At 43.2% G+C, this 13,428-nt stretch overlaps 2 protein-coding genes across 16 annotated transcripts in view; both read right to left on the bottom strand.

The window, feature by feature from the left end:
- The window catches only part of HCLS1 (hematopoietic cell-specific Lyn substrate 1), a 31,147-nt gene extending 23,831 nt beyond the window's left edge, over positions 1-7,316 (bottom strand). The window contains exons 1-3 of one of the 2 annotated variants that reach the window (XM_082625701.1): positions 6,969-7,316; positions 4,470-4,553; positions 3,827-3,900 (exon numbers count right to left, since the gene is read on the bottom strand). In XM_082625701.1, the coding sequence (XP_082481827.1) occupies positions 3,827-3,900; positions 4,470-4,553; positions 6,969-7,097 (287 nt within the window). In that variant the 5' untranslated portion in view covers positions 7,098-7,316. The remainder of the gene's footprint in view (positions 1-3,826; positions 3,901-4,469; positions 4,554-6,968) is intronic. The other variant, XM_082625700.1, reaches the window with a different exon arrangement.
- A 2,985-nt stretch (positions 7,317-10,301) lies between these two features.
- Positions 10,302-13,428, bottom strand: part of GOLGB1 (golgin B1) — a 94,581-nt gene continuing 91,454 nt past the window's right edge. For 13 of the 14 annotated variants that reach the window (XM_082624760.1, XM_082624753.1, XM_082624763.1 and 10 more), the window contains 2 exons: positions 12,240-12,345; positions 10,302-11,982 (listed from right to left, as the gene is read on the bottom strand). In XM_082624760.1, coding sequence (XP_082480886.1) covers positions 11,848-11,982; positions 12,240-12,345 — 241 coding nt within the window. In that variant the 3' untranslated portion in view covers positions 10,302-11,847. The remainder of the gene's footprint in view (positions 11,983-12,239; positions 12,346-13,428) is intronic. The other variant, XR_014294357.1, reaches the window with a different exon arrangement.

Raw genomic sequence — 13,428 nt, 5'->3', positions numbered from 1 at the left:
TTCAGTGCAATCCCATTCAAAACACCAACAGGCATTTTTGCAGGAATTGACTAGCTAATTCTGAAATGTATGTGGAAATGTAAAGTCCTAGGATGGTAAAAAGTGGTTTGTTTTTTCAAAGGAGAGCAAAGGAGAAGGACTACCTGATTTCATGACTGCAATAAAAAGTGCAGTACAATAAAGCTACAACAACCAGTGCAGTATGGTGTGGGTCAGAGCAGACATATAAATCAATAAAAGAGTCTAGAAATAGACCCTCATGTATATGGTCAAAGATGCCAGGTAAGTCAGTGGGGAAAGATTAGTCGTTTAACGATGTTGGAATAATGAGATATCCTTATGGAAATAAAATGAACCTCAATCTTTGCCTCACACTGTACGCAAAAGCAAATTTGAAATAGATCATAGACTTAACTGTAAAAGCTAAAACTATAAATCTTTTAGAACAAAACATAGGAAAAATCTTCACAGTTTGAGGTAGGCAAAAATTTCTTAGACATATAAAGCACTAACCATAAAAAATTTTGATAAATTAGACTTCATCAGAATTAATATCTTCTGATCTTCAATAGAAGCCATTAATAAAATGAAAAAGCAAGTTACAGTCTGGAAGAAAATATTTGTACAACACATATGTCACAAAAGACTTTTATCCAGAATATATAAAGAACTCTTAAAACTCAATAAGAATACAAAGACCCCACTTTAAAAGTGAGGAAGAGATTTGAATAAACACTTCAAAATGAAGATAAATGAAGATATATGAACGGCACAAGAAAAGATGCTCAATAAAATTAGTCAGCAGAAAGATACAAATTGAAATCCCCACACACTTACAAAAATAATTAAAATTAAAAATATTAACAATAACAAGTATAGACAAAGATGTGGAGCAACTGAAACCCATACATTATTTGTAGGAGTGAAAAAACGTTTCTTTCAGAAAACAGTTTACTGGTCTCTTAAAAAGTTAAAACACTTTTTATATGATTCAGGAATTCTACTACTTTTAGGTATTTCCCAAGAGAAGTAAAAATATATGTTAAGAAAAAGATTTGGATCAAAATGTTCATGACAGCTTTATTTGTAATAGTCCCAAATTGTCAACAACCCAAATGTCCATCAACAGGCTAATAAACCAAACTCTGGTTTATCTGTACAATGCAAAATTACTTGACATTAAAAAGGAACAAAAGACTGATATACACAAGACCATGAATAGATCTCAAAAATATTACGCTTAGTGAAAGAAGACAGACACAAAAGAATACCTTCTATATTATTCCACGTTCATGAAATTCTAGGATAGGCAAAACTAATCTGTAGTGACAAGAAGCAGATCAGTGTTTACATCCAGCCAGGGGTGGGGAGGGGTATATCGACTGTAAAGAGGCACATGGGCACAAGTGAGCAAAAGTGGGGAGAAGAAGATGGAGAAAATGCAAGAGCCCTTGAAAACCTGGCAGCTCCTGGGAACACTAGGCTACTTGGAGCCACCTGGCCCAGGACTTCTCTACACAATAGATGAAGGATGGATAGGATCATTTGAACTATTCACCAAATTACCAAACCATTCCCCAAACTAAATATATTTTAGGCAGACTTAAAAAAGAAAGATCATGGTGTGGGGGATGGTAGTGAGATTAATGAGAACCACAATCACTTCCTTTTCCTGCTTTGAGTCATCTGAGCTCTGCAGCTACTGTTCTCCTGTTCAACTTCCCCTCCTTTCCAAGGACTTTAGTGATTCCCATCTGACCTTAAAGGTTGTCCTAGCCCACACTAGCCAGAAAGAATCCCAGAGTATTGAAGGCTTACTACTGGAAGGTCCTCTAGAGGTCTTTTTGATCCCAATGGCAAGACTGGGAATCAGAGAGGGAAGTGACCTGTCCAGGATCACCTAGTTATTTACTAGCAGAGACAGCTTTTATACCTCAGTAGCCTGGGTAAACGGGAGGGGAGTGGGTTTTTGTGTAAATGTCTCCACAATTTATTCTATCAGATATAGATTCAGTTAGGCTAATAAGGAAACACCCAGGGTCACCACATTTTACAACTCCAGGGGTCACTAGTCAGAGTAATATATATACTGGACTGTGTAACACAACAGTTCAGGTAAACCCCACATAGGAAGAAGCAAGATTGCCATCTGTTTACATGTTTATTTTTAGGTTTTTAGGAAGAAAATCTGATTCAAGTAATCTATATTAACAGGAAAGAGAAATAACATTATTGAGCTGCTAAGTGGTGCTAAGTACTGCACTAGATTTTGCTATATGCTAGTTCATTGAATTCTAACCATACACCTGCCAGGTAGCTATTATTATTCCCATTTGATAAATAAATAAGCTGAGTTTCAGAGAGGCTATATGTCTAACTCACATTGCTATTAATGGTAGAGCTGTGAATAGAATCTGAATCTATCTGATATCCAAACTCCAGCTCTTTCCATAAGATCACGGCAGGGATTTAGGAGTCTTCTTTAAAATGTTCTACTCCTACTCTGCATAAGACAGGCACTGGGAGGGGAAAGGTACAAGGAGAGTTTGTATGCTTATCTTAACAGTTCTCAGGATACTAGGACTGAGCGGCCTTTTCTCAGAAAAGGAAAGATGTCTTAATTTGGGTAGGATTGATGAGCCTACAGAGGAGCATCAGAGAAGCTTCCTGCATGACCCAATTCCATGTTTTTGCTTTCCAACTGCTTCCAGAATTGCCTACTTTCTTCAAATATGATATTCATTACAGTTACTTGAAATAAATCATTTATGTCTGATTAAACAACACTGTGGAGTACTGAATATTATCAAATTGTATAAACATATGTCAGGTTTTCATAGTGTGTTTCTTGTGCAATGTGATAATCCACTGACACTTTTTAAAATCTAGAAGAAAATGAGGTAAAAACACTGCTGTTTGTGGGGGAGGGGAGTTAAAATGGAGCTTAAAAAAGATTAATTTTGCCAATTTATTTACTTTTTAATTTTGCTCCTGTTATACTGCTTATTGCGTCTATTGGACATTCTGACACTATCCAAAGCAAACAGCCCTGGTTAGATGATCCCAAATAATCCATGGATTATTAACGAAGAGAGAATCTCTCAATCCTAATACACAATATATTCCACAGAAACCCCTGGATTTGTCTGTGAGTAACTTCCTTCTCTGTTATGGTATCAGAGTTTATTGTTTGTTTTGCTTTTTTTTTCTGGTAAAATATTGGGTTATAATCTTTAAGATCCCTATACATCAATAGGTTTTCCAAGTGTCATATTTCTTCATATTACCATTCATGGCTTCCTACTTCTATTAGTAGCCAAACACAAATTTTTATTTTAAAAGTCAATTAGACCAGGTATGGGACCTGATATTGTCCTCGTTTTATAGCATTTATTCTGAGTTCTTTACCTTGACATTTTACTGAATCCTCCTTGGCCCATCAGAAGTCATCCTACAATCCAGACACACATTTACATTTATGTGAATAGATAGATAGTAAATGATACAAGCTCAGCACTTCCCTCTCTGAATTCCTCATGCCTTACTGACGGAAGAGAACAGTTATAATAATAGGCACAGTTGGGGAAATATCAGAGTGGTTAGAAATAAAAGACAGATAATAGGGTTGGGGGGATAAGAGGAGAGAAATGAAACAAATACACAATGACACCCAAAGGGACACATGGGGACAGACTGAAGGAAAAGCAAAGACACACAGACAGGAATTTCCCTCTTTCCTTCCCCCCTCACCTTCTCCTGAGTCTCCAAGTTTTCCTTGGGCTCTTCCCATACCTCTTTCCCTCCTCCCAGTCCTTTTGGTACCTACTTGATGTGCTCTGTGCGTCCAGAGCCCTCGATGGTCTTGGCTCCCCACCGTTGTTCCTTCTCAGAGATGTCATTCTACAAAAGAAAACACTCAGCAATAAGTGATGGCAAGAAATGTGCCAGGCTGAGAGAGGCCACATAGCTGACACACATGCCCCCCACGTCCCCTGCATCAGCTGCTTCCGGCACTCAGACACTTTACTCAGACTCCTCTCTGTGCTTATCCCACCCAGGCCTCCTGTTAAAATTAAGCTGGTGAGCTCTGAAACCTCCCTTTCTACTCTGCATCCCTCAAACTTTCTCCTTTAGGTCTCCTACAACTTCCGAATTCCCCCAAATTATACATGTCCAGCTCAAATCCTGGCTCACAGACCAAAGGACACCCAGTTAACCTGTTCCCTCAGCATAGCCTGCCATAGCCTGTCAATCACAATGTCAAACTCCTCCGCATCTGTCTCCTTCCATCCTCAGCACAGGCTATCATGAAGGCCCCACTCATGATAGCAAACTGTCCTGCCAGGCAGTCCCACCATGAGGGCTATCCCAGTCCCAGACTTTTTCTAAGCCCCCTCAAGGGTTACAGAGTGGCCCACATGCGTGCCCACTGCCCTTTATTGTCCAAGGAAAGCTATTTCCACACTCACCACAAAGTCAGGGTCTGTGTCCCAATCATCACCCTGGGTCTCCACAGAAACAGATACATCATGACCTACTACAGACTTCCACATCTGAGGGTGACAGAAAATGGGAATGATTAGGTGAAAAAATCAAGAAGAGGGAAAACAAGAACGCTGAAGTCAATGATATAGCAGCCAAAGTTTCATGCTATTTTTTTCTTAGAAGAAAATAGAATCTGAGGCAAAGCAGATGGAAGTTTTAGGAAAGCACTTTTTCTCAGTTAGAGGAAGGGGGATGTGGATTTATTTAAGACAAACTAATGTGGCCTGGGCTCATTAGTCTGGACAGAAGTCATCATGAGTGTAGGTAATACTAAATAACCTGGGTGTCAAAACTGCTGAGATCCTTCACTTGTGTCAAAAGGCCAGCCAGCTAGTGGCTTGAAGAGGTAATCAATGAGGATTGCTAGAACATCCCTGGAATTACAGCATCATTTCACTCAGGTATCTACATACAACTTCTTTCATAGTTCTTGAGATATATATTTGTCCAGCTCTTGATAATGTGAACATCTACACTCCTCTGCTAAACGCCATTGAGAATTTTTCCAACCTCCACTCTGAGACTGGCCACTGCACAGCTGTGTGTCAGTAGGGGCACTCAGCTGAAATTCCTCAACTGAACAATGCATGGGGAAGCATTATTTGCTGAGAATAATTCATTTATTGTTCAATTTTTAAAAACAGTTTAATTATACTTTGAAAGTAGATAACTGGTTCAAAAAAGAGCATGTAGTAAGTCCCTTGTTTTGAACATTAAGAATTATTTAACTTTTATTAACTAAATAAATGTTAAAGAAATATTTAGAGAACACCGCTTTGAGGGGGTGCCAAATTGTTATTCCACTAGGACATCCCCAGTGTTTCTGCTAGCCCTGCCGGTCCTGCATGAGGAGCTGCACAGGTGCTCTGCATCTGTGGGATCCTGGATCTTGGTGTGGAGAGGAAACAACAGACAATGCCCATCTGTTCTGGTGCTGAGACTTCTTGACCCTGGTACCACTTGCTGGCTGGCAACTCCCTGCCCACGCTTCCCTGCTCAGACTCCTTCCCCACACTCTTTACTGTCTTTTAAACGAGCCCTTCTTAAAACCACTCCTAAGACCCTCCAGTCTCTCCAGAGAGGTGCTCAGACTCTCCAATTCTCCTTTCCACTTGAAAACTTCATCCTTCTCCAGCTCTTTGAAAAACCCCTTGGAAACCAGTCCAAGGGAAATCTGGGGGTAGATTGGTTAACAAGATGCAAAGAGGACACTGGGGAAGTATGGACCGAGTCAGCTGGACTGTGGGATGAGTCACTGCCAAGAGCAGCTCTGCCTTCCCCTGTGGGGCAACAGTAATGCATGGGGGGCACGTAGATAAGACCTATGGTCCTGGCTCCTGGGCTGCTCTGCAACAAAAGGAGTTCACACAGAAAACTGGAAAAGAGAAGTTTCTGAAATATTCGTGAGCAATAAGGAAGCAGTGAGGACCGATGGTCCTGTCCTCTTTCTTGCTGTTCCTCCCAGGTCTCAGCTTGACTCTCCCATAAGCCTGCCATCCTCATGTATTTTTGAAACAGAGGGAAGGGTTTCTGACACAGAGACAACTTAGTATGCTTGAGCTACTGGCTGGAAATAGGGAAGCCAAGAGGTACTATCTAGAGGTGGGAGACCAGAGAATAAGTCGGTGAGGCCTGGTGGCCAGGATATCAGGCACAATCGAGGGCCTCTTCTTGAGGCTGCCTGAGTAAAGTACATGGACAGAGAGTCAGATCATCCAGCTCTGTGGGAATATGGGTTAGGGAGTCAAAGTAGAGAGGGCATGTACTTATTTGCCAGGTACCAGGTTAGGCAATTTACAAATATTAACTTAAATAATTTGGTAAATCACTGAACATCTCTGATAATATTTTTCCCAAGGGAAAATAAATGGAGAGGTTAACCTCGCTAATTCATCAAGTCTCCTCCATTTCTGACATTCTGGGATCCTGTGACCCTACATTCAGAGGAACTAGCCCTAATCGAACCTCCACACCTTCATCTGGCACTTGGTTCTCAGTACTGGTGTACATTAGCTACTACTACTTCCTGATCTGTTGCAATGTCTCCTGTGGGTTTCGTCTCTCTGCTAGACCATAAGCTCTCCAGGGGCAGAGACTGTCTCATCTGCAGTGGTCCTCCTTCCAGCTCAGTGCCTAGGACCATCAGGCCTTAGAGAGGATTGTAGATTGTCGGCAGAAACCAGGGGTCCTGGATGGCTGCTGGATCACATTCCCTGGGCTCCAGCTTCCATCCCTTCTGCTTCCAACCCCAGATGCTTGTTATCCACAAGACCTCACACCCAGGCCGGCCTTCTGGCCATGAAAGGTTAGCAGCTTACTAGCAGGGACTTCATTGCTCAGCAAGGACAAAAAGCCAGGCAGAGTCCTCTCACTTCAACTCTTGTCCTATGCTCCCCAACTTTCCCACTGCCCGGAGTACCCACCTTCAACCGCGCGTTTGCTCCAGGCTCTCGGCTCCTCAAGTAGACACTCGGCTCCTCTCTAGCTGCTGCCACTTCAGAGCAAGAAACTCTGAGCTGCTGCTTCAGTTCCGTATTCAGGTTTTCTGTCATTTCCTGCTACCCTGTCTTCACAGCTACTTCCTGAAGTTTGAGTCAGTTCCTTCTGCTGAGGCATTGAAATAAATAAGGATTAAATGCTCTGTGCTTACTCTTTTGCAAGGCTTTGAGGGTTCCAGAGGTCACAAAAAAGTGCTGCTCTTACACTCAGAGTCTATAATCTGGTCAGGGGAGCAAAACATTCAACTAGAAAACACATAGAAGAATGCTGTACAACAGCATTTGTGTCCTAAATAGGTGGGCAATTGTATCTGTTTATGTTGAAGAAATTTAGAGAATTTGGTATGGGCTGAAGGAATCAAGAAAGGTTTAATGGAAAAAATGATTTTTATGTGATTTTGAAAGATAAGATTTGAAAAGAAGGTCACTTCCACATTATGCACAGTACTAAAAACTGGGGTTTGCATACAGTAGATGTTCAAATAAACATTGATCAATCAAATGATGGAAGGGCATAACTCACAGGGGAAAGGCAAGACATGGAGGGAGGAAAGTTCAGAGATTGTTTAGGGGGCAGTGAGGAGTGTGAGCTAATTCAGAAAGATTTGGTCCCAGGTAGTAGGAAGAAGTCTGAAAACACGAAGTGGCACCAGATGATGGAAGGTCTTTGTGGTATTCTGTATTACTGTTCTGTCAGATTTGCTGCCCCTCCCTTCCCTCTTGAAGTCAGACTTGCTCAGGTGACTTTGACCAGTGAAATGTAAGAAGTGAAACATCAAGTGAGACTTGAAGTGAGACTTCAAGACCAGCACAAGCTCTGCTATGCTCCTTTGTCCACTGCTTACCAAGTGTGAATGAAAAAAATGTTGCCTATCATTATCAGTAAATAAAGGATGCCGCAGCTATCAAGCCACGGGTGATGCCTGAGGGGATTCAGGATGGGAAAGAACAGGACACTGGCCCTAGATAGCTAAGGTGCATATCAATGAGCCCAGACTCTTACCTCCTCCCATACACAGAAAATTCATTAACTTGAGATATGTTTTTCTTTCATTAACAGTAATCTTTTGAAGTTCCGACTATCTGGTCTTTGCAAAAACTCCTATATATCCTGGCTCCTCCCTTACCTCTTCAGAGCAGTCCCTCAGAGCATGAGAGGCTGCATTCCGGGTTTAAGTCCTCAGTTTTGTCTGCCAAATAAAACATAATTCTCAAATTTAGGTTGTGCATTTTTTTCGCAGTAGACACAAGGCAACCTGCAACTCTCCAGAGTGGCTCCTCTGGCAGCCTAGGCCCCTGAGAGGGTCACCAACTAAGAATGACAATACAAGTAGAGCTCCATCCATTGTGTGAGGGACTTGGAGTCTTTGACTAAAAAATAATCCTAAAAAATAATTGCTGTTTTAGCTACTAAGAATTTGGGGGTGTTTGTTACTGTATCTGACCAAGCCTCTCCTAATCTTGATTGACATGGAGTTCTGACCAGATTTGCTCAGTTGTGCGCTCCCCAATGGATTCAAACAGATAATGGATGAAATTTGTCCAAGATACAGAGGAGGGGATTTCTGCATTAGGAACGTAAGACTTTAGTCACTTCCAAATCTAAGGATTCTACGCCTAGCATGGAGATCAACTGATTATTTCTCCTACTTCATAACCTATTTATTATGGCAGCACCAAAATTATTTTAAGGAAGAGTAAATTTGTAGAAGGAAAAAAAATCTTTTAGAATGTTTTGAGTCCTAATTTTGGGTCAAAAATAGAAATGATCAGACCAGATATTGTGACACACCATCCAGATACAGCTGTTCAGGGAAATCATAGAATTTAATCATAGATGACAAGAAAGCCCATCTTGGATAACAAGACTTGGTACATACATACAATGGAATACTACTCAGCCATAAAAAAGAATGAAGTAATGCCATTTGCAGCAACATGGGTGGACATAGAGATTATCATACTAAGTGAAGTGAGAAAGAGAAAGCCAAATACCATATGATATCACTTATATGTGGAATCTAAAATATGACACAAATGAACTTATCTACAAAACAGAGACAGACTCACAGACATAAAGGACAGACTTGTGGCTGCCAAGGGGGCGGGGGGGGAGAGGGATGGGAGTTTGGGATTAGAAGATGCAAACTATTATATAAAGAATGGATAAACAAAAAGTTCCTACTGTATAGCAGAGAACTATATTCAATATCCCGTGATAAACCACAATGGAAAAGAATGTGAAAAATATGTGTAACTGAATCACTTAGCTGTACAGTAGAAACTAAAACAACATTGTAAATCAACTACACTTCAATAAAATAAAATGAAAAAACAATCAAGGGCTTCCCTGGTGGCGCAGTTGTTGTGAGTCCACTTGCTGATGCAGGGGAGAAGGGTTCGTGCCCCGGTCCGGGAAGATCCCACATGCCGCGGAGCGGCTGGGCCCGTGAGCCATGGCCACTGAGCCTGCGCGTCCGGAGCCTGTGCTCTGCAATGGGAGAGGCCACAACAGTGAGAGGCCCACGTACCGCAAAAACAAACAAACAATCAATCCACCTCTCCTTAGCAAATGTGCCAAGTTCACTCTTTTTTTTTTTTTTTTTTTGGCCGTACTGTGTGGCATGTGGGATCTTAGTTCCCTGACCAGGGATCGAACCCATGCCCCCTGCATTGGGAGCACAAGTCTTAACAGGTGGACTGCCAGGGAAGTCCCCCAAGTTCACTCTTGATGAGAGGCAGTGAGACATAGCAAGCATGGGCCTTAAAGCCAGATAGACGTGGTTCAATTTACTTACTGTACCTTGAGAAAGTGAGCTAGCATTTCTCAAGCAGTGACTTGATATAAACACATCATAATGCCCATCCTGCTTTTCCCTTATGAGACTTCCTTTCCCCCACTCCTACCCAGAGGGATCCCTAGGGACAAAATGTTTTCAATATGCACCAGTTCTCCCAGGCCCAGGCAAAAACCTGCATGAATCTCATGCCCTAAGGCCCAGCTTGTTTGGTTCAGTATTAGGATGGAATTTCCTCACTCTGCTTCACCACCCTGGGGTCTAGCAGCTAAAGCTAGAAGGATGCAAGCAGTCAGATGCTGGCCAGTGAGAATGAAGCCTGGATATGCAGAGCTTTCTACTCCTATGGTAATTCCTGGCTACTCCATCCCTACTTCCTCTATGTACCTTCCTCTCCTCAGCATGCACACACATATATGTAAGCACCTGTGTATACATGCATTTACACGCCACCACAGTATTTCATTCTGAAAATAATTTTATTATTTTACAGTTGTTCAGGAAAGTTCCTGGGTTGCTGTGACCCATGATTTGGTCACCACAGAACAAAGGATTAGAGCGGATCAGTCCGTCCACCAGTTTTCTCTCCTCTCTGGGTGGTGAGAGCAGGCAGGGAACATGTGCAAAATGAGAAAATAACCAACAGGTAAGGGTTGGAGAAAGGAGAGGTGGGGAATAGGCACAAATGGAATTCAAACCCGGCTGTCATTCTCAGGCTTGGATTTAAATATTTTGTCTTCTTTATAATCTCCCTCCATTTTCCTCAGCTCTCTGTTACCGCAGAGGGCAGATGACGACGCAATGGGAAAGTGGAATAACTGTCACCAACAGCAAAGCAGCTTCGTACTTCAAGCGGCTAGGAGTGGTTGTCACACCAGTCAGACCTCCCTGGCTGGCAGTCAGTGCCTCACCTAGGACTGGTTCCTAGTGTACTGTTTTAGGGCCCACATTCAAGGCTTATTCAGATAACACACAAATGACAAGAATTGAATCCCACTGTCCATAGCAAGTTCCTCTTGCCTTTCAGTGAAAGGAAAGGCACAGGCCACTTAATACCTTAGTACACATGTGATCAAGGGATAAGCAGTGGGATCCTCACCTTATAGTCCAGGACCATGACTCTCATTCCAATTATGCCTGAACAGCCAGGGAAAGAGACGCCATCCTCCCCTGTGATCCAACAGCTAAAACCCCTGGGGAGTTCTTCTATTCTGGCTCTGTTTTGCCAGAGACCTAATTGGATATCCTATGAGATAATGTTCCCCAGAACATTCCCCCTGCCATTGTTTATGGCAGGTTCACCTTCCCTCTGAAGCAGGAGAAAATATAAGGTACATGAGACAAAGAATGCATCAATCAAAATGATATTGGACTTCTGATTATTAGGTTTATTGGAACCATCCTCCTGGCTGAAAGACATTCCTCAGCATCTTTCATAGGACCATAAAAGATCAGGGCCCTGGGGCTCCCCTGGTGGCGCAGTGGTTGGGAGTCTGCCTGCCAATGCAGGGGAAGCGGGTTTGTGCCCCAGTCCGGGAAGATCCCACATGCCGCAGAGCGGCTAGGCCTGTGAGCCATGGCCGCTGCGCCTGCGCGTCCGGAGCCTGTGCTCCGCAACGGGAGAGGCCACAACAGTGAGAGGCCTGCGTAACGCAAAAAAAAAAAAAGATCAGGGCCCTGCAAAATCTGAACAAATATATTGGGCTCAATAACCAACTGTGGGGCCTCCTCAGATTATGCAGAAGTGTCAGGTCCTGGACAGTAGAAGAAAGCAGACTCACTAGTCCCTGCAGCTCTAACCTGTGCTCATATCTGCCTGTTTTTGCAGGCACTGCAGCTCTAACCTGTGCTCATATCCACCTCTGTTTTTGCAGGCACTTTCTGTGGAGAGTTGGAGAGAGGACCTGTAAGTGGGAAGATTGTTCCACTGGAATTGATGGTTTTGTTGCTAGAGGTGAGGGAATTCCAAGTTCTGAGGGGAGTGATCCAAAAGGTGAGAACTAGGTTTATAGATGGCCTGTGAAACATAGAACGAGTAGGACATGAATCATCAGCAAGTAGATGGCTGCCAGCAGTGGCACCCGTGTCCGGGAATGACAGAGCGAACGCAGGACCCGCTTCCATCCAGCACCACTCTGGGTCTGAAAGGAAAATTTGAAAGTCAGAGAGTTTTGCCCTATAGAGAGATCTGTCCCTTTCCCTTCTCCAACCACTGTAGAAAAGAGGTAACCTGAGAGAAAGCCCCTCCGGGCCAATGACTTGGCAGATTCCACTAGTTTCTTCCAACCTTCCATACCCTTCCAGTCTCAGGCCCACATTCCTTCTCCTTGACCCCTTGCCCTCAACACAGCCAGCCCTGAGAGCACAGTACCCTCTCTTTATCCTTCCCCCTTCTTACCCTTCGACAACTGTTGCTTGTAAGATCTATTAACAGTGCCTGCTCCTGGGAGCCACAGGAGCCAATGATAGGAGACCGGGCAGAGTCCCATTCACCATGCTCCAACCTGTGTTGAGAAAAAAAAAGAGGCATTGGTCCACAGCATGAGAGGCTGATGGCCTTCTTGTCATGTGATGCAGGGTAAGGGACTTGCAGCAAGGGCTGCTCCCACGGCCCCACCCCCATGCAAGGAGTGTAAGGGCAGACAGATTTCTTTCAGCAGCAGTAGAGATGGTAATAATTACCAGGAATTGACTGCCTACTGTGGATCAGATGCTGGATCACGTGCTTTACATACATCTATCCTCAGGTTTGAGGTTGGTGCTATTATCTTCAAAGTAAGGCTCAAAGAGGTAAAAGTACTTTTCCACGGTGGCACAGCCAGTGAGATGTAGAGCTAGAATTCAAAACCCAGGTGTGTCTCTAAACCTCTGCTATACCACACCTGACTCAGAGAAGCTCATTAATTTTTTTTCCATTTATTAAAAGCTAATAAGCAAAAGCAACCAAGAAAGATTTTTGTGGGGTTCTTACAATTAAACTGAACTGGCAGCCTCTACTGCTTTCTGCTTCATTTTTTGATTTGCTTATTTATTTAATACTGAAACTTCTCCATTTAATGAAGAAGCTGCCTTTATCCACTCAATGGTTTCTCACAAAAATGAGAAATGTATCAAGGGGCTGTGAGTAAACATAGCGCACACTTGATCAAGCATTTGCCTAGAGGGATGCGCTTTTTAATCGTGGTGGGGAGGGTGGAACTCTACTCCTGATGTTTCCTCCATGTGAAGGGATGTCCATTAGCCTAAAACTCCTGGACTCTCCTGGCAGGGCCCATACTTTTCTCCAGGAGAGAAAGAACACTTTAATCTGATTTGTGAGCCTGGAAAGAGAAACTGAACATGCCCAGCCTAGCTCCATCCTGCCTGTTCTCCTCATGAGAGCCAGGCTGGCTGCACAGGACCCCTTCTGTGTCTGTTCCTCCATAAGATAAGCTTTTCAGGGGCAGCCTTGATGCGGACAGAATGGTCTGGTACCATGTAGGTCAGTCTGTCACCTTCTGTAGGCTAGGCTGAGGAAGGAGGAGATGTTTAGAAGTATTGGTGAGCTGCTTTTAAATGGCAAGTCCGCTGAGTTGCACAAGCACTAC

Source organism: Mesoplodon mirus (assembly GCF_964341445.2).
Source record: "Mesoplodon mirus genome assembly, chromosome: 6".
NCBI lineage: Eukaryota > Metazoa > Chordata > Mammalia > Artiodactyla > Ziphiidae > Mesoplodon > Mesoplodon mirus.
The sequence above is the reverse complement of the archived record's forward strand: the minus strand, read 5'-3'. Positions and strand labels throughout refer to the sequence as shown.